Source organism: Python bivittatus, unplaced genomic scaffold (genome assembly GCF_059951505.1).
Source record: "Python bivittatus isolate LINGU-HERP-01145 unplaced genomic scaffold, Pbiv_v1 ctg000200_np1212, whole genome shotgun sequence".
Lineage (NCBI taxonomy): Eukaryota > Metazoa > Chordata > Lepidosauria > Squamata > Pythonidae > Python > Python bivittatus.
The window spans coordinates 13536191-13556368 of record NW_028277040.1 but is presented as its reverse complement, the minus strand read 5'-3'; the positions used below and the strand labels follow the sequence as shown (position 1 = coordinate 13556368).

The window sequence follows — 20178 nt, the reverse complement described above, 5'->3', positions numbered from 1 at the left end:
TGTCTGCTTTCACATGTGTATTACTTGCCAAGCTGGAAACTACAGTATAGGGATAATAAGCATTCGTGAAGTCCAAAGCCCTTATATTTGGCTGAGGGAAGAGTACAGGAGCAGACCACCTTCCTGGGACAGGTCAGATTTGGAATTTTGAGAGCACACCTCAGTCACATGCTAAATGGCTGTCATGAGAGACATGTCTATTCACAGAATAACTGCTACAGTGAATGTGGCCAGTTATAAATAGCCATCTGCCAAAGGCAGCAAGCCCCCATTTATATGCTGTCTACTATCCCATCCCAAGGAGCTTTCTGGGGTCCAAAGGCACTCTTGCAGATAAATATGCTAGAACCTGGTGCCTTGCAGCAAGCATACAAGCTTTCTATTTCATTTTTGATTAGTGTTTTGAATGAGGTGTTTTGAATGATGTATAACAAAATGTGCCTTTCTCCATGCTGTCAAGAACTACTTGTCCTTTGATATTTTCTTTGCATATAGCTACATCTGGATTAAGAACGAAACACCTCATACTATCATTAATTTTATTAAATTTATATAGCCTCGCGTAATCTTTTGCCATTAGCCCCAAAAATGATCTGAAGGCAAATCCCATCACTCAAGGTAAGTAGCTTTACCTACAATGTCCCTGCAAATCTGAGTTCTTTGGAAGAAGACTGTCCTCTACTTGTTACAGCCTTCACCACTGATAAAAGTTCTTTCTGTTCATGTTCTGAATGTAGGCCCTCATGCAATGCTATTAATCCATATTCCCATGAAGGACAACAGCTCCTAATGCCAGACTACAATAGAAATTTCCTTAAGAAATTCTCTGTTATGTACACAACAACAAATACTCCCAGTCCCTCCTTCTGCTGGAGACACAAAAACTTAAACCATTTGAAAACTAAGGGTAGAATTCTAGAAACTGTAAATGGAGGCTAGAAAAAACAGGGGAACCAACATAATCCTCCACGGCAGTGTTTCTCAACCTTGGCAACTTAAAGCTGCGTGGACCTCAACTTCCAGAATTCCCCAGCCAGCATGGGGAATTCTGGGAGTTGAAGTCCACGCAGCTTAAAGTTGCCAAGGTTGAGAAACACTGCTCCACGGCCTCTGATTAAAGTTTGGGAATTTTCAAGAAGCTAGAAGCAGAGGAAACATCTGTTACAACTCTTCCAAGAATCAGTACTATGTTGGTTTATTGTCATGGCTTATTGTCTAAGGTTTTTATTTTTCTGTACAACCCAGTGAGTATTGTGATATTTCAGGCAAGGCATGACAATATTAATGTTATTTATAATCTTCTTGTGATTTGTAACAGTTTCAATCCTTCTCCAATCTCTTTAGAGTGAGTTTTTTCTTAATTTGCAACAGACTAGTGCCATCTTGCAGTCTGCCTTGAACACATTTTCATCTGGAGTTCTTCAATTCATTTGAAAACAGCTGTTTTATCAAGATCTGGAGAGTACAGTTTTGCCATACACTTGGGTGTGCTGATGACGAGAGGTTAATACTCTGCCCTTACATTCTTCAGGAAATTTGTGATTAGAAACAGCTGCCAATCCCAAGAATAACAAATGCTTGCCTCACCAAAGACGAATCTTGCCATCTTTGTGTCCACTTGCTATGCAGTCTTCCTTTGGGTGACAGGCTACACAGGTGAAATGGCTGGTTGAAGCATTTCTAAGATTTTTACCTATAGAGAAGCTTCAAAAATAGGAGTTACAGCTTAGTGCAGTGCAGCTGTTAAGCAGAATTATCCAAGAGGCATTAACAAAGTTAAAATGCCAACTGTAAGAGCCACCCTCTCACAAGAATGCAGCACATGTAACAACAGAAGGATAGAAGACTGCAAACTAGGGGGACTAAAAACCCAGAGCCACTCTGTCTTGCTAAAGTTTAGTTGAAGCCAATTCCTCCCCATCCAAACCCTTGTTGGAACAGTTAATAATAATTTTGAATAAGCATTTCTGTTACCAGACACTGAAGAACATTTTTTTCTTCCATTCAGAAACTTCAAAAAAGCACTCTCATTATTGCGTTACAAATAGTTTTTATTTGTAGTAGATGAATGTCCTTATAGAAAATCTAATCAATTAACTGGTTAAACCTGAATTGGATATTCTTTTTTTTAAGCAAATCAACTGTTTCATATTGCTTTGGGTATCACAGTGGTCAACTTGTGCTTTCAATCCTTACCTGTAAATCTTTTTCTTCTTGAAGAAACAAACAACAAGATGAAGTTCCCAGACTGTTACTACATATTCACCCTGTCATAATGAAAATATGGTTGGAAATTTCAATCAGCTTCAACCTAAACCATGCTTTGTTTAAGCAATTTGTTGAATATACTACATTAAGATGTGAACCAGAGCTTTAAAAATTACAGTGATGAGTGCATACATCATGATAAGCCAAAATCAAGCAAAAAATACATCTTAGTGCAATGTATGAACCTGTACTTTTTGCCAAAATTTAAGTGCATTAAAATATTCATTTGATTACAAAAGTATCAGAACAGTTGGGAATATGACAACAAACAGGTGACTACAAGAGAAAGCCAACCAATTCACATTCAGTTTTTTAAAAAATTAATTTAAAGCAATCACAGAAAAGTGACTTCATGCACTGGTAGGCAATCTGGTGCCTTACAAATGTTTTGGACTTGTTTCCATCAGCCTCAGTCATTATGACACACAGCAATTGATTTTAGAAGCTGTAGAACAAGCTGCCCGCTCCATTGTTAAAAGCACCAGGAGGTTACATGTGTGATAATGCTACCCAGCTGTCACTGAAATGAACAGTTTCCACATCACGAAGTGGATGAAGAACAAGGCTTTACTCAAGAAGAAATACTGTAAAGTTTACCATGAAGGAACTTTGGGAAGGAGGAGAGAAAACAGCATGTATGCTGACTGAGGAACATAAAACTCTGTTGACTCCCTGAACAAGCCTTCTAGTTTTTGACACCCCATATCACATGCGCCCAAATTTTTGCTCTTTTCCCGGAACAGGCTAATCAGAGAGATAAACAGAATGTTCTGGAGCCAGATTACCCCAAACATCTGTATAATGTGTATGTTGTGAATGTATCCTCCTTGCCAGTCAACAGGCTCAGAAATCCCCATCTTGTGGTCTACACGGGGCATTATATTTATTTAAAATTAAAAAGGTTATTAGATAGTTTGTCTTTTGATTGGTTTATCTCCCAAGGAGGGAACAAAGGCCTGAAAACTCTAGTCACTTGCCTATATGCTATGTGGCCCAAAAGTAGTGTTTTTTAAAATTATTTCGATTTTTTAAATTCTTGACCATTTAATCATCAAAAAGGCAGCACAGGTTTTGCGAAAGAGTGGGATGATTGATGGTGCCCTCAAATAATAAGTGATAGCAGAGGAAACTCCCAAGCCACTAACCCCGCCCCCCAGGCTCAGCCATTTCTGCTGTGGCTTAACAGTAAAGAAAGTATACATACGTCTCTTCCAAATGCAGTACATTTGGGCGAGTGGCTTACACCATCTAAAATCATTTCCAGCTCATTGGCTTCCACTTCTTGATCAGGTGTTTTTGGAAGTTTAGCTGTCACTAGCTGAAACGTATCTGGTGAAATAAATACTTCTCACTAATAAAATGATACAAATATATACGAGCTGGCAATAAGCTATGAATTTAATCATGGTTTGCAGATTAAGGAACAATGACTAGTATCATATTGAACTAAAATTAAACAGCATTTTATTGAGTCCTTGGGGTTCTCTGAGCTTGGTTGCTTTCTTGCAAACATTTCATTACCTGGCTAGGTAACAGCTTCATTTTACAGCTCAGTACAATGCATAAATCAGGCCACTTTTTCCTATGCACTGGATTCTAGGACTTGTTAATTGAATTCGCAAGAGAAATTTTTCCTACCCTGCCCTCCCCATCATGGAGCCACATGTGCTGTTCCCCAAATTCTCTCTAGAGGGATGGAGAATTGATGCTAAATCTAGAAGACTAGGAGATTAACTGAAAGCCTACACCTTAGCTTCAGCTTTTGGATAAATTCATGATGCTCTTTCATTCCACCCATAATGGGTAATCAGTGAATATCACCCTAACCATAAATGTTTATCAACCAGTTCACAGGACTGACCTTCAAGTTCCAAGAGCCATATAATTACATTATTCCATTTCTCACAGAAAATGACACTTTCATAGAGTGCTTTTTAGGTCATTAATTTACAAAAGCTTACATCATAATAAAGGTGTTAAGTGTTCAATGAGCCACAACACTGTACACTGTTTTTGCTACAACTTATTTAGTACAAATATATATTTGAAAATGATACTAAGTAGTTAACCATGTATTTCAGCTGGAGAGAGGGAAATAACCTTAAAATAAAGTAAGTAATCCTGAGAATGTAAGAGCTTATACATACCTACTTTTATTTTTCAAAGTACAAGACTTTTAACTGGAGCGTCACAAGCAGTGAATTTATTTTACCCCAGCTTTTCATTCTTTAACAAAAGCCTCAAAGAGGTTTACAGTAATATAAGACCTACAGAAGAAAAAGGACATAGGTTACAACGTACCTGATCTTTCATCGGTATACTTTGAAATGATAAGAAATGCAGAATTCTCCAAACTTGCAAGGGCATAAAATGCAAAGAGTTTAAACCGAACCACAAATGTCTGCAAGAAAAGAACAAAGCAACACAAAACCCTCTATTAAGGCTCAACCAATGTCAAGGTGACATTCTGGCATGAAATACAATTTGTCCTAAACGCAAAGCGGCATCTGACCCAAGGGCAGGTAGGAGAACAAGAAAAATACTCCTGCCCCAAATTCCCAATGTGTTTGTTCTTTGGAGGACTGGTTAAAATATGGTTCCTGTTAAGCTAGTACAACCAAGTGTGTTCCCAATTATATTAAAATCTTTATCTTTAAAACTGTTAAACATGTTATTCACACTGATGATTTCATTTTATTATTAAGCAGCCTTGAATTCACTTGGTAAAAAGGGATACCCCCCCCCCCCAAAAATCATTTAGATAAAATATAGAAACACAGTCTGCAGAATTACAGGTAACAATTGGGACTGGAATTTCTGTCACTAAGCAACATAGTCGTAAAGTGCAACGTCATGTGATGGCAGTTCTGGCACTTCCCGGTTGCCACTGTTAAGCAAATCACCATGGGTTGTTAAGTGAGGACATCATGTGGTCACATTTACAACCTCCTGCCGGCTTCGCCATTGACTTTGCTTGTAGGAAGCCAGCAAAGAAGGTTGCAAATGGTGACCACATAACCACTGCAACATCGTAACTGCAAGCTGGGCACCAAGCACCTGGATCACAATCACAAGCACAACAGCCAGCACTTTGAGGAGCAGTCGTAAGTACCACTCGTTCACCACTATCACAAGTTTGAACAGTCACTGAATAAGTGGTCATTTAGTGAGGACCAGCTATATCAGAAGGAACTGCAATTACAGTAGGCCAGATATTGAGAAATATCTATTCCTTCCCTGGCCCTGTGCATAACAGCTACATTGTAAATCCTACCTTCAATAAGATGGAGGAAATATATTTATTTATTCCATTTATATACTGTCAAATTTTCCAGGGATTCCTGCAGCTTATAATGCTAAATAATGCAATTAAAACAGCTACAGTAAAATAATAATTAAAAAAAAAAGTTACATGTCCACAGTAGCTAACTTAATACTAACAAAGCTACTATAGTAAAATAATATTAACAACAATTGTATTGAGCAACCATAACCAAATATAATAAAATATACTATTATTTATTTGCTAGTCTATAAGCCACTCCAATCACCGATCACTGAGAAACATACAAACCTGGCGTCTGTACATCAGGTTAAAATAATACAATTACAATAATGAAATAAAAAATATACCTACTAATATGAACATTTATCTAAACATATATAAATTTGAGAACATTAATTACATTAAACAATACCCCAATGCTAAAAAGGAAAAAGCTTACAACATCCTAACCTTCTGAACAGCCAAGTTTTAATGTCCTTCAGATCATTACAATAGGTGCCATTTGGATTTCTGGGGAAATGCTGTTTCATATTTTGAATTATACCTTGAATTGCACTTCACATGCAGTAAATGATTTACATTAGCTAGCATGTGGCTTGCATGGCAATGGCAGACTATAGCTAGGCTTCCGTACAAAAAACACAACCAACAAAGTCCCAAGACAGATAATGTATATTACTTAATTTACCTGCTGAAATCAAAAGAGTCTATTTCTGGCTTCATTAGGTTCAAATTTGTTTAGCTAACCTGCGCTTTGGTATGCTGTGTGAGCATAGATTATGAACGATGTATAAAAAAGAAAAGAAAAAGGCACTCAACAAACCTTGATGAGAATTCCGTCCATAAAATCCCAGAGTTTTATAGTGCCATCTAGAGACCACGAATAGAGCTAGTAAGGAAAGGGGGAGAAAAGAAAAGAAGTGATCTATAACTTTCAATTTTGGTACGTACTAGACAATCCTGTGACCCGTTGGGTCATCCTTTGAGAGAAAGGTAGTGCAGTCTGATGTGACCAGAATGAACATTAAATTTTAGGCTGTGTTTTTTCTACCCCAATGCTGGATGGTCCCATGATCATCTAAGAAGAGTATATATTATAAATAGAAAAATAATTATAGTGGCAAACAAGCTTCAATAATAAGTCAGTATTTGCTTACCTAAACAGATAAATTATAATAAAATCTTTCTTGAAACCCAGGAATAATTAAACTCAACCAGCATGATACAATTTGAAGGATCATCTTAGGTCCCAACAGATACATACTAACTTTAAAAGCCCTTATCCAGCAAGAAGTGATTTCTGAGGGAACAGCACCTTAATGTACAAGCACTCAGGTATCCCCAAAGAAAAAGCCTGCTGCATTACTCCATGGAGTATTCTACTGAGTGGATACTATAGATACAAGGGACGCTTCTGAGCCTATCCAATTCATTTTTCCATATAAGGACAGAGCTAGGAAGCAGCATTTACTCCACGAGTCTACTGGGGTGAGGGGAGGGTTATAAAACAAAGTTGGGGATCCTGTACCCCTCTAAGTACTGCTGAATGTTCAATTCCCCTGAGTCCTAGCTGAATGGCCAATCGTTCAGAATAATGGGAATTGAGATCCAATAAACCAGGAAAGCAGGAGTTTCCTCAGTTTTGCTTTCAATTATGCAGGCCTCAGATGACATAGAGCTTTTAAACTTGACCAGACACCAGTAAGTCAGTGCTGCTGGGTCAGAAGAGAAGTGACAAACTTAAATTAGGCAGCAATTAGACTGGCATTATATACCCAGCAATTTGATCTAGAAGTAAACACAGCCTTCTAGAGAGTAAAAAGTAAAAGTCATACGCAGCCTTTACAAGTTCAGAGTATTAGACAGTTAATCCTATTTTCGGCACACTCCAATTATCAACTGGTCTAATTTCAAGTTAGACCTGTATATATCCCCCCACCCCAATGATGTGTGAATAAACTCAAGGTTTTCTTAATGAAACACCATGCAAGAATTCAACACCCATTACGGTGAAAAATGCCATTATCAAATTGGTAATAACCTGTAAATGATTTTGGGGATTCAACTGGATTCCTGTCACTAGATTTCTGTGTCCTTGTAGAATATGTAGACATTCTTCTGTAAGGGTACTGTAGACTTTAATGTAGTCACCTGAAGCACACAGGAGATACCTGTAAATAAGTGATTCAAAAAAGTTAATTAGAAGGCATCTATGTAATTCTAACATGTTGCATGTTAACTAAAATTATTAGAAAACATGAGTCTCAGATCTTTAACATTAAAGGTAAAAGACTAAAATAAAAACAAAGGTGCTCAAAATCCACTAAACCATGTGACATACCAGCACTGAAACACTGCATTAAACTTAGGGTGCCTCACTCAAAAACAGAATATGGGGTAGATTTGTTTTCAATAAATAATAATATTTATTGAAGCAATAATAACCAACTCATTAAGATTTATATACGTGTATCATTTTACATTTTATTTCACATCAATATAAAACAAAACATAGTCCCTCCCCCAAATGTACAAGCCAAAATTCCAGTGATTCATCAGTCAAAAGCAGAAGAGAGGTCCGTCTATTTTTACATGGCTTAAACACACTGATCTAATTGAGAACTAAGTCTAGATTTTCTATTCAGAAAGACCAAAGCAACATTCCAGTTGCAGATCCTGCCAACAGGTTGGCACTTCCTCCTTTCGAGGCGACATTACGGACTGCAAGTTCATCTAAAGTTTAAGCGGGAATAAACTTTTGGAACTCAAAAGTATATATTAACAACATAATCCGACCATCTACTCAGAAAAGACATCACTACATTCAACTGAACATTCCCGCGTATACGTCTGCAGAAGGTACGAGCGCAAGTGCATTGCATACGCGCAGGTACATGTCGATGAACACCGGCCTTCTTGCAATTGCAGCATTCTCACGTGATGGAAACTCGCCGCCTAAAAGAAAAGCAAAAATCTTCAACTCTGTAATTACACTAACTTCGAATCAGCAGAAAACACCGCGCGACACTCGCTCAACCAGCTCCCTCCGCAGCGCACCACGCGGAGCTCCTCGCGCGCCACCATTTTCCGACACGCGCCGACCTCCAACCTTCACTCCCCTCCCCTCCAGGAAATTCAGGAGGAGGAGTCGCAACCGCTCTAGCTGAAATATTTCCTAGAGCTCTATTGTATTCGGTCAGCCTCTCCTGTAAAGAAAGGAAAGGTTTAACTTTTCCAGATCTCGATTGGAAGTACTGGCACCATAGAGGGAGGGTAGAGTGTCTCTGTTGCACCGGTTAGGGGGGCTTTCAATTTTTTTTTAAAGAGGTTGGAGTAAAAAGTAATTTGAGTTTGGCTAGCAAGAAACTTGTATAGAAAAGTACATCTGCGCAATCTTTGCCATGTTTTTGTACCCGAGCGAGCTCGTGATCCGCCGACTTGCAATTCAAAGTATAGCTATTTTAACAATGGGTGTATGGAAGAGTAGAGCGACGTTGCTGGGTAGCAGGCGAGGAAAGCGTCCGACGATGGCTTTCCTGTTTGCAGAGTGCTGTGTACAATGCATAGGTCAAATTTCCCATTTGAGGCGAGGCTGCTGTGTTTTCGCCGTTGGCTACGGTAGTTTCAGGCTCAGTTGAGTACAGTACATTGGCTATTGGAACATATGGCCTGGTACCTAAGTTGAAGGCGGTAATGCTTTGTTCTTAATTTTTGCTATCGTTTAAATTGTTACAAAACACATTCTGCATGCTGCCTTAAACATATTTAATACCTATTGCATATATTACATACATTTTAGAGCCAGACTGGTGTAATGATTAAAAGAGGTGGACTAGAAACTAGGAAAGCCGAATTTTAGTCCCACCTGAGGCACAAAAAAGCCAGCTGGGTGACCTTAGGCAAGTCACTCTCTCTCAGCCCGGGGAAGCAGGCAAAAGCAAACCACTTCGGAAAATCTTGCCGAAAAAGCTGCAGGGACTTGTCCAGGCGGTCTTGAGGAGACACCCCCCCCCCCAAAAGCATTTAAGTTAGCGCAAGGATGGGAAATAGGAAACAGCCATTTTGACTGCAAAAATGGATTCCCCACAAGCAAGATAAACAATTCGCTCCGGAATACCCACATATAGTACTCTCCAAATTTTATAGTTTGAGTCTCATTGTTCTTAAACAGCTTCTTTGATTTGCTGACTTCCTCCAAGCCCTCTGGCCCCAAATGCATACAAGTCGCAAACAAAAGTAGCCACCTGAATTGCTTCTCTATCTCCAATCAATCACTCAATGACGTATAGCAGCTTTGTACTCTGTGGCGCGCGGTGGACCTCTGAACGAGCAAAAATCATAACAAAGTAGAACGTGAATCTATCTTGTTTGTAGTAAGTCTATGACAAGGACGACAAGACCCTCCTCTGCCGGCCCCTTCCCGGGTTGGTGAATCATAGCCCTTTCTGCATCTCGTTCTCGGTTTTCCTTCAGCTTCACTTCATTGGTTCTTACGCATGCTCGTCACGTCGCGCATCCAATCAGAATCAGAGTGGTCATTCAATCGCCTCTGCTTCCGAGACTCAAGAAGAAGCGGACGCGCGTGGCGAGAGGGCGGGTATAGGCTGTACGTGTGACTACGAGAATTAAATAACCTGGCCAATATTTTGCAGATTTCTAGGGACGGGCAGCGGGCGCGGGGGGCGTGCTTTGGGGCTGTTAAATCCGGGAGTAGACTAGGGTTTCGAGTTGGGGTGGGTTTAGCTGCTCTGAGTCTCGTGCTTGCTTGGCCTCGCCTCGTGCAGACCGAGAACGGGCAACGGGCAGCCCATCAGAGGTTGAACTCGAATTCCCATTAGCCCTCCTTAATGCGGCCGGTGGCTTGGCTGCTGAGGGCATCCCGGGACAAGGGTGCCTTTCGCCCGCTGTGCGAGGTGGCAGGAATAGCTCCGCTGTTTTCCGAAACAGCGGCCCCGTGGGGTGTGTTTTGCTGAGGGAGAGCGACTGTCCCAAAGTCACCCGGAGAGCTTTCATGGCTGGGAGTGGGCTTGAACCTGGGCCTCTGCGTTCCTAAGTCCGTTATTAAACTGTTAGCCCTTTCCCCCAAAGATCAGTTCATATTGCTGGGCTGGAGATTCTCTTGTGAATGTAAAGAAGAAAGAGGTGCGAATGCTACGTTATGGCCCAAACCTGGCTCCCCTAAAGCAACCGCATCATTGTGAAGATACAGCATAATTTTATTAGCGTGCAACCAATAAAACAGTATATACTGGGTTCCCAGCAAAGCATTGGCAGCTTGTTGGGCAGCCCTGAGCAAAGGCAGAACCACAGCATATGTACCCTTGGCCTGCTACATTGCAAAGGCAAGGCAAAGAAAAAGGTAGACACCGTATAAATTACAGCATGATTGGGATGGTTGCAATACTAGGTCAGCGTGCTAGCCATACTATCTCTGAGATAAGGTCAGTGAATAGAAACAATTGTGCGGTTTCATCGACCACAGGTTCCTGACAGTTTCTTCCCCCATCGCCACCCAGCTTGTTGTGAAAGTTTTCCTACAAGGGCCCTTCAAGCAGTTCACAAGACTAAGGGGGCATCTCATAGGTTTGGTAGTGAGTGCAGCTGACATGTATATGGGAGGGGTACCTTTTATCACCACACCTATTCCCAAAAGACATGTAGCTCTCTTCCTTAATGTAGAGATTTTGTATTGCCCACTGCCTGTGAATGTATTTGGAGCCTATTTTGGAGAATTACACTGGTTGCTTGCTTTCTACAGGGCTTGGGGTCCTGTTTCCTTTACTCTGTCAAAGGAGCAGTGAATGATTACACCTGTCATAGAAAAAGAACCTGGGGTGCTTCTGACCAGTCAACGGGAGCAGATGTCAAACCGGGCACTACTAAGGGAAGTGGGGGAAGAGGCAAAGTTGCCTGACAAAGAAGAGCTGAACAGAAAGGTCAGTGGAAAAGCAATGAAATTAATAGAATGAGAGACACTAATATGGCAGATATATGTTTATAATTCCTGATGGTAGAATCTTGGTAAAATAGAAGTAAACTCTGCTTTCAAAAGAGATGCAAAGGGGTAACTTTCAGAAAGGAATCCTGTCGTAGTGAGACCAACAGTTTGATATCCCAAGACTGTTATGCTAAACATGTATTAAGGATTAGGCTCCATTGGACTTGAGGCTTTGTACTCACTGCATACGTGCAGCCTAATGTATTGCACTTTGTTGAAATAATAACTTCTCTTGAAAAATATGAGAGTTTTAAGAGGTATTCCCACTGAAGATGAGGATGCTCCCTTTAACATAGAAATACAGTTTGGATTATTTTGAATTTGCAGAAACTCCCATAAAAATATACATTTTTGCTCTGCTGATGCTGGAGAATTAAAAATATCTTCAGTTTGGCTTGTTGCTGAAATTATAGGTAAATGTAAAAAAATTGCTGGTTGTGGAAAAATAGATTTATCATCTGAATCCATGTATTAATAGTGAATGTCTTAAAATCTGAGCTTTGAAACTCTAAATGTGTAATTATAGTGAGTGCAATCTCTTTAACCATAACAATCTATGGTTTCTTGTTAACTGAATCATTTTAACCATGTTTGGGTAGAAGTATTTCTATATAAGATACTAACTTATACTGACATAGTGTGTATTTATCTGAACTAAATCCTGTGTTTCTACTCATGTGAATACTCAAGGAAGTTATAACAAAATTGAAGCATAAAACAGAATTTTTAAAACAGAAATTAAAATGAATGCTTGAATTATAAGGCAACTGAAAGTTAAATGTCTGGTGAAAAAATAGGCCTTCAAAGATTTTCTAAATGGAATGAAGAAGTGAATTCTGCAGGCTGCAAGTGATGTAGGAGAAGCACCCTTTTGCCTGTCAGGTAGCTAAATCTCTGATAGTAGGGCCATCTTCAATAAAATCTGTTGCTTGACATGTGTGAAGAAGATGCTAAGAAGCCTCCAAACAATTTCTAAATAAACATCACTTGGCTAGATTTTATGATGGAATAAATTTGATACACATAAATGTTTATTTTACTTTTTTAATATATGTATATTTTAGGGAGACTTAAAAAGCTAGCTCACAAATTTTGCTTAGAGATCTAGGGCTTGTTTTTCATGGAAATGAGATATTTTTTCATCTTGCAGATTAAAGAACAAAAAATTGTAGTTGATGAAATTTCCAACTTGAAGAAGAACCGTGTAAGTGACTATAAAGATCTGTTAATAGATTACTCCTAGCTATAAAGGAAAGAGAATTGTGAGAAAGTGATACCGAGGTTTGTGCGTATTAGCAGCAAAATGCAGATGTAGAATGAGCAGATGTAGCCATGCTGACACTGTAAAATATCATACTATTTTATTAAGCATGCTGAATTGTGCTGGTCTTGCTGATTTGGTGACAAGTTCTGATCCAACTCCATCTCCCTCATCAACAAATTCAGTGGTATTGATACAGTGTTCCATAAAACTATTATACATCTAGTGATAATGGCTGTGATTGATAAACCAGAAGTAACCCTACTTGGAGGAACAATCAAAATACTGAATAAATGTGTAAAGTCACAGTATGCAACATGCAGCACTTCCACATGTATGCATTTTTATCAGCATAGCTTCTCCTAGAATCTGCACAATATTGACTGGACTCTTTTAAAAATTGGTATTGGGTTGATGATGTGAGCATTGGCTTTTGTTTAATTTCACACAAAATGTGCACACTGGTAAAAGGATGTGTAATAATCCATCACTGACAGTGAGAATGGGTAAGCATACACCGTACCATGATAGCAGTATGCAAGGTGAACACTTTTTTGTGGTGTGCCTTTTAGACTACAAAGCTGTGAGCAGGAACTGCATTGTTTTTACTATGGGTTTTTTTGGTTTTTTTTTTTTGCAAATCCCTCTGAAAACTACTTCCATGATTACAGAGGATATTTAAATCCTTTAACTATGGGTTACTAAATAGAGAGAGAAAGAAAAAAAATTTTTTGTTTATGATGGCATCCAGCTAGGGACTAGTTTTTAGCCCATGAGAGAGGGATCTGTTGAGGATTCCACCCACAGAAGTTGTATGGACCAGGACTCTTTCAACGTGGTCCACGTGGGCCTGCCATTGAGGACAACACAGAAGCTATATTTGCTACCAAATGGTAGCAGGGCAAACTTGCTACTTTAGAAGAACACCTATATTGCTGTTATTCATTAGCTGGCAGTAGGCTTTTGAGTTTAGTTCAGACTGCTTGTTATTACCTATGAAGCCCTATGCAGCGCAGCTGTAGAGTACAATAGGAACTGCTTTATTCACCATCATTGTCATGTTCTGTGCAAGCATCTAAGGAGGGCCTGCTAAGGATCATACCCACAGAAAGTAAACGGGATTATAGATCAGGAGGCAGGCCTTCTCCTTGATGGCCCCCACTTATAAAATATGTTACCCTCAGAAATATATCTGGCCCTAACCTTTCTGGCATTTTGGAAAGTGGTAAAAACTATATTTTTGGAATGTACTTTTGGTTCCTAGCATTTGTGGCTATCTTTTAGTAATGTTTAATGACTTACAGATTTTGTTTTACTATGAGGGATTGATGGTGTATTTTCTTGTCATTTATTACTGTTTACCACCCCTAAACTCATACTAGCTTATGAGTGTCTAAACATTAAAGAGAGACTTACCCTAGGCTTCCAAAGATACAGTAAGCTTGCAGGCTTATTTTTATTTTTTTAAAAGGGGGGGAGTTGGAAGCAAGCTCTATTTTAGTTGATGAAGAAATAGTTCAGGAGAATTTCATGTCTGATTCAATAGTTTTTCTACCTACAATTTCAGTGGGAGATAAATCAGGAAATGGAAAGATAAAACTAGAAAAATTCCTATCTCTTAATGTTAAACCTTTCAGGATGTTTCTTCTTAATTTGCAGAAAGTTTACAGGCAGCAACCGAACAGCAACATATTCTTTCTAGCAGACAGAAACCAAACTCTCTCTGAATGCAAAAGTATGTTCCTCAGATGCATTTATATTTCAGATATATTATTTATTTAACTTTAAGTTTTATAATGATCAGTGGGATGAATGGACATTTTTGTTTTCTCACTCTAAGATTATGGCATTTTTTTATGTGCTCAATGGATGGTTTTTACCTGAAGTTATAAAATAATGCTACTTGCACAGAAACTCAATATGTATATGTACAGGTAGTCCTCACTTAACAATGGTAATTGGGATATGTATTTATGGGCTACTTTAAATATTTACATGATTTTTTTACACTTTATTTAAAAGGGGGATTTTCTTTTTTTTCCCCCAGTTACTTTAGATGAACTAAAGAAGGCACATCAGGAAATAGAAAACTCAGAAAAAGCCAAGATCAAGAAATAGCTAAATCAAATCCAAGTTTACAATGTGTGGAATTTGCTGTATGGTCAGCTTATCTGCTCCTGCCCCTCAAAATAGTATCTTTGAAAAAGATATCCTAAATAATCTTAAAAGAAGAGGGCCTGATAGAAGCCAACAACTGGAAAAGATTGTGTTTCATCCTCCATATTGGTGCTTATTTTCTGGCCATGTACTTCACTTAAGGGGGCCAATGACTCCACAGCCGGTGGAAGACTCTGGTAATGTATTCCTTTGGAATGGAGAGATCTTCAGTGGAATTTCTGTAGAAAATGAAGAGAATGACACTCAAGTTATTTTTCGGCAACTCTGTTCTTGCAATAGTGACTCTGATTTTTTGACAGTGCTGTCCTCCATTCAGGGCCCATGGTCTTTTATTTTTTATCAGGCATCCAGGCATTGCTTATGGTTTGGCAGGGACTACTTTGGCCGTCGAAGTCTGCTGTGGCAATTTAATAAAGACACTGACACTGTCCTTGTTCTCAGCTCTGTTAGCTCTGTCTCTAATAATCAATGGTTGGAAGTTCCAGCATCAGGAATTTTTCAGATCGATCTGCAGGACTGTGTTGCACTTAAATCTATTACTTTAATGTTACATCCTTGGAAATTTCCTCCCACACAAAATATAGTTGAAGAAATAGTCACTGAAGTTATAAACATAGTTTCTAAATCTTTACCTGCTTATGTGTCTTTTGTCATGAATAAATCCACTTCATTGGTAGCCCCCATCATTCCTTTAAATAAGGAAATTTCTGACATGACAATGGAATCCCAATTCTTTAGTTTTCCCTCAATTGTAGCTGATGTGGAAGTTCTTCAGAAATTTCTTGCAGAACATCACAAGAAGAAAAGAGCCCATCAATTTATTGATGTATTGAGTAGAGCTGTAAAGAAACGAGTATTATGCCTAATGAGAAACACTGATCCATTCAGAGAAGTATCAGACACAGATCTGAAGAAATCCCATATTGCAGTACTTTTTTCTGGTGGCATTGATTCCATGATTATAGCAGCCCTTGCTGACAGGCATGTTCCCTTGGAAGAACCAATTGATCTTCTCAATGTGGCCTTTGAGATTACAGGTCAAGGTAACCAAAACAGTTCCATTAAGAAATACAACAAAAAGAAGAAACAATTTCACCCTTGTCAGGAATGTCTAAACATCAACAATATTGTGACCAGTGACTCTTCCCTTTCTTTTAATGTGCCTGATAGAATTACAGGCAGGGCAGGATTAGAAGAACTAAAAATCATTAATCCTTCAAGAACCTGGAATTTCGTGGAAATCAATGTTACACTTGAGGATTTAAAAGCAGTGAGAGTGAAACATATAAGACACTTAATTTATCCACTGGATACTGTTTTGGATGACAGTATTGGTTGTGCTGTGTGGTTTGCTTCCAGAGGAGAAGGTCTTCTTACCAATCAGGGAGATGTTCAACCATATAAAAGTCCAGCAAAGGTATGAAATGATTGATTTTTCTCCATCTTTCAGTTACATTTGCATAAAACTATTTAAACTCCATAGCTGGTATTTCAGCCTTAATGCCACTTAATAGGGACTAAGCTCATTGAGTTCTAATGGGACCTATTTCCAACATATTTAGGCTTACACTACACACACAACTGTAAAATGGAGAGAGTTTTGTGGTAAAATAATGCTGCCAATAATGAAACAGATTTAGGAAATGTTCATTTAATATGCAAGGCAGTAAATATATGCAGTTATATTGACTTTAGCACTAGAAATTGCTACAGAGAAAAAAAAAACCAGTTTCATACATTATTATGCATAATTGCTTTTTGGGTTTTCAGTTTTAATTCCTTTTGTTAAATTTCTTGATGAACAGGCTTCAGAAACAAATATTCAATACTAATACCCATATTTTGTTTCTTTTTCTTTTTTGTATTTTGGAAATCTGTCCTCTAAGTAAATATTTTTCATTATGGTTTTTATATAATCATGCTTTATCTTGTGGCTATATGGCTTGATTTCCATCTATTATGTATTTCCAGTTAAATAAAATACCAATACATAACTGAAACTTATATTTACATATAGATTTGTATTTATATATAAATGTTAAATGTTATTTATATTTGCAGTCTTTATCTGAATATCTTTTTAACTAAACTTTCTGAAGCACAATTATGCAAAACATCTTGAATAAGTGGTGGTGTTTTTGATTTTAAATTGCTTTTAGATTTATTTGGAAAGTAATGCTAACATCTGTGTTAGTATTCTATAATCTGTGCTCATTACAGGTTGTACTTCTGTATTCATTACAGATTGTACTTACAGGAATTGGAGCAGATGAACAACTTGCAGGGTATTCCAGACACCGTGCTTGCTTCAAAAAAAGTGGTTTTGAGGGTTTGAGTGAAGAATTAAGAATGGAACTAAGTCGTATTTCTTCTAGGAATCTTGGTCGAGATGATAGAGTTATTGGAGATCATGGTAAAGAAGCTAGGTAAGCAGATGTGCAACAAATAAGACTGTCCTTGAGTGGACTTACTAAAATTCGGATAATGATGAGCAAAAGCAGCAAATGTCTAATAGATAAAATGGAAGAAACCATTCACATGCTATAGTAAAAGAGGGCAGACTACTTTTTAAAAAGCCCTTTCTTGTCATGCATGATACATAGTTCTCTCCTGATGGTTAATATCTCAGGAGTTCAGTAGCATTAGTAGCTATTAATTCAGTACTAATAATTGCCATATCAGAACGAATCTTTGGAATGGATCCATGGGACATGAGTTGTTTATAAGTCTGTGAGAACTGTAATGCATTTTCTCTTGGGGTGGGGGAGGGTTAAGACAAGGTATAGAAGTTAAGAAGCACCTAGAGCAGTGTGTAAATAATTTGCTCATTCTCTCCTCACCCATTTGGGATCTCAACCCAGACAACAGCCCTTTCACACATCTCTCTAGCAATGAAATCTAGCTCTTGTATCTTGTTCTGGAGTGTTATACAAGTTGCTATAGTAGACTAGTATTGTAGTATATGACTTTTCTGGTAAGTCCTCACATCTGAAGTTGCCATCAGAACACAGAATTTTAAATAATTTTTATCATTGGTTTTCTTCTCTTGGTGCAAACAAACTCTCTTCAGCGGCTGAGATCCAAGACACTTTAACTTATTCTGTGGAATGGCATGTGGAAAAGAGTGTTGAAACTAAAGGAACTTCTTATCTAAGTTCTTAAGGAGGTTTTTCATTGAAAGATAACAAAAAATGCAAATTTACAACTTTTCAGCATTGATAGATACAACCTGGATTTGGACTAACTTAACACATTGAAATTAATAGGACAAGTTAATTACAATTGACATAGCATTCAGTACAGTATCTGCCTATGGTTTTGCACTGGTGACTTTTTATAGATGAATGTATTAAAAATGGACATTTTTTAAAATATACAATTAATTAGCCCATTCAGTTCATTAAAGAAAGCTTTGTTTGCACTTGTTTTTAAAACTTGTTTTTACTTTTCTCGGTATAATTTTTCCTTTCAGATTTCCGTTTCTTGACGAAGAGGTTGTATCTTTCCTTAACTTGCTTCCTGTATGGGAAAAAGCAAACTTGGCTCTACCTCGTGGGATTGGGGAAAAATTGCTCTTGCGTCTAGTAGCTGTTGAGCTTGGTTTGACAGCCTCTGCTGTTGTGCCAAAGCGGGCCATGCAATTTGGTTCTCGGATTGCAAAAATGGAGAGCACCAGTGAAAAGGCATCTGACAAATGTGCAAGACTCCAGTCAGCTTCAAGAGAATAATTGTGTTTATAGTCCACAGCTACTTTTTCAAGAAGCATAATTTTATAGTGAGCAAACTTCAAACGACTTTGTATACAGTTAAGCTAAGACTGTGATTCTGCACATTTAACTGGAAATAATCACCAGCAATTTCAAGTTATTTCTTAAATTGTTATACATAGGAGCAGGGACTTCCCATTAAGGTAAGAATTACAGTTAAGTTCTGCTAATAACATAATAATACGTTATTAGCAAAACTAATAACTAATAAAAAGTGTATCACAGTTTTTATCATAGCTATTTAGATTATCTGTAATAAATTTTATGGGATACATTTTTGTGCCATGGATGTTAACTGAAATAAACTGTATTTATTAAAGAAGCATATTAGCTGCTGCTTCAAAGAAATTTTAATCAAATCAGATTCTACCCTTGTTTAGGTTCCACAGTAGAAACTTGAAAATACTCAAGTGATTAAGAGATAATAGGTCTGGACTCTTGGTTGGAATAAAGGGGCTGGGGATATATTGTAATATTTTGTTTTATGACCTATTTGTAATACTACATTCACAACCTGCATCAGATCCGAGACCCAGAGAGTCAAGTATATTAATAAAGCTTAACAATTTGTCTTCTTGTTTCTCATCTTTAAATAATATATTCACAGCACACAAATTGTATGCTTATACAGACCTGCTGCTATTCTGTATCTGGACATAAAACCTTGTGAAGTCATGGTGGCATAAACATTTGGAGGCTACAGTCAACTATGTCATTTGGAAGACTGTTTTCTTATGCCATAATAAATGTTTCAGTCTTTAAAGTGACGCTACTTTTTACTTAATGCAACAACAATAGAGAAATTCAAACTACAAAGAGTAAATAAAGCATTTGTCATCTTTGTTCTGGTATTTTATTGTATATCCAGCGTTCGTCAGGAGAGTCCTCAGAATCCCAGCTATTGTTCTGAAAGAATGTTTATTAATGGATAGTTCTAAATCTGTTAGCTTTTTTACTATGGGTTCTTCCTTCTTGGAAGGTAAATGAAATTTTAATGTATAAAAATCACATCTGTCTTCTACCGCCCAATACCTTTGACAAAGTTCAACCAATAGGTAGTTCTTATCTCTGCCAGACAAACCAACAAGCAGCGACACATGATGCCAACTCTGCAACAGTCTATTCAGTTATCTTGAAAGTGCCCACATTTTAAAAACACTGACTATGTAATGGGCTGCTACTGGAAGAGCTTAGCACGAGAGAAACCTCCCTCTGCTCCCAAAAGGTGTAAATTCAACCAGTAGCAGGCTTCCTTCACAATTACTTTCTCCTGTTCTATGGTTTCCATAGCAACAGTATCCAGTCAGCCTCTCCTTTTTACTCCTCAGTTCACTGTGTAACAGCTGAGGATGTGAGCTAGAGACTCTAGTCCTGGGGCAAAAGGCAAGCCTCCCACTTGCTGATAGATTTACATGCATAG

At 38.1% G+C, this 20178-nt stretch overlaps 3 protein-coding genes across 8 annotated transcripts in view; 2 read left to right on the top strand and 1 right to left on the bottom strand.

Moving 5' to 3' along the window:
* Positions 1-9940, bottom strand: part of WDR75 (WD repeat domain 75) — a 30931-nt gene extending 20991 nt beyond the window's left edge. For 2 of the 3 annotated variants that reach the window (XM_007425319.4, XM_007425318.4), the window contains exons 1-7: positions 8553-8702; positions 7596-7725; positions 6378-6443; positions 4570-4669; positions 3473-3597; positions 2197-2267; positions 1588-1704 (exon numbers count right to left, since the gene is read on the bottom strand). In XM_007425319.4, coding sequence (XP_007425381.2) covers positions 1588-1704; positions 2197-2267; positions 3473-3597; positions 4570-4669; positions 6378-6443; positions 7596-7725; positions 8553-8638 — 695 coding nt within the window. In that variant the 5' untranslated portion in view covers positions 8639-8702. Of the gene's footprint in view, positions 1-1587; positions 1705-2196; positions 2268-3472; positions 3598-4569; positions 4670-6377; positions 6444-7595; positions 7726-8552; positions 8703-9798 lie in introns of those variants that run through there. The other variant, XM_088135721.1, reaches the window with a different exon arrangement.
* A 151-nt stretch (positions 9941-10091) lies between these two features.
* Positions 10092-14999, top strand: ASDURF (ASNSD1 upstream open reading frame). Of its 3 annotated transcripts, none has more exons than XM_025164836.2 (5): positions 10092-10160; positions 11313-11490; positions 12703-12756; positions 14473-14548; positions 14861-14999. In XM_025164836.2, the coding sequence occupies exons 2-5, from the start codon at positions 11356-11358 to the stop codon at positions 14929-14931; spliced, it is 336 nt and encodes a 111-aa protein (XP_025020604.1). In that variant the 5' UTR covers positions 10092-10160; positions 11313-11355; the 3' UTR covers positions 14932-14999. The 3 variants fall into 3 exon arrangements, with proteins under 3 accessions (XP_025020604.1, XP_087991845.1, XP_087991846.1); XM_088135719.1 differs by lacking the exon at positions 10092-10160 and adding an exon at positions 10226-10696; XM_088135720.1 differs by lacking the exon at positions 10092-10160 and adding an exon at positions 10704-10913.
* Positions 14954-19599, top strand: ASNSD1 (asparagine synthetase domain containing 1). 2 transcript variants are annotated; one of them, XM_025164835.2, is made up of 3 exons: positions 14954-16408; positions 17236-17417; positions 18464-19599. In XM_025164835.2, exons 1-3 carry the CDS (start codon positions 14954-14956, stop codon positions 18717-18719), a joined length of 1893 nt encoding a protein of 630 aa, XP_025020603.2. In that variant the 3' UTR covers positions 18720-19599. The 2 variants fall into 2 exon arrangements, with proteins under 2 accessions (XP_025020603.2, XP_087991844.1); XM_088135718.1 differs by lacking the exon at positions 18464-19599 and having other exon boundaries at positions 17249-17374.
* The last annotated feature ends 579 nt before the right edge of the window (positions 19600-20178 follow it).

Excerpts from the sequence above, each read along its gene's own strand:
- ASDURF (XM_025164836.2), top strand. The coding sequence starts at position 11,356 with ATGATTACACCTGTCATAGAAAAAGAACCTGGGGTGCTTCTGACCAGT. Across the intron at positions 12,757-14,472 it reads CCAACTTGAAGAAGAACCGT|AAAGTTTACAGGCAGCAACC; the intron begins GTAAGTGACTAT and ends CTTAATTTGCAG. Across the intron at positions 14,549-14,860 it reads AACTCTCTCTGAATGCAAAA|TTACTTTAGATGAACTAAAG; the intron begins GTATGTTCCTCA and ends TTTTTCCCCCAG.
- ASNSD1 (XM_025164835.2), top strand. The coding sequence starts at position 14,954 with ATGTGTGGAATTTGCTGTATGGTCAGCTTATCTGCTCCTGCCCCTCAA. Across the intron at positions 16,409-17,235 it reads CATATAAAAGTCCAGCAAAG|ATTGTACTTACAGGAATTGG; the intron begins GTATGAAATGAT and ends TATTCATTACAG. Across the intron at positions 17,418-18,463 it reads GATCATGGTAAAGAAGCTAG|ATTTCCGTTTCTTGACGAAG; the intron begins GTAAGCAGATGT and ends TTTTCCTTTCAG.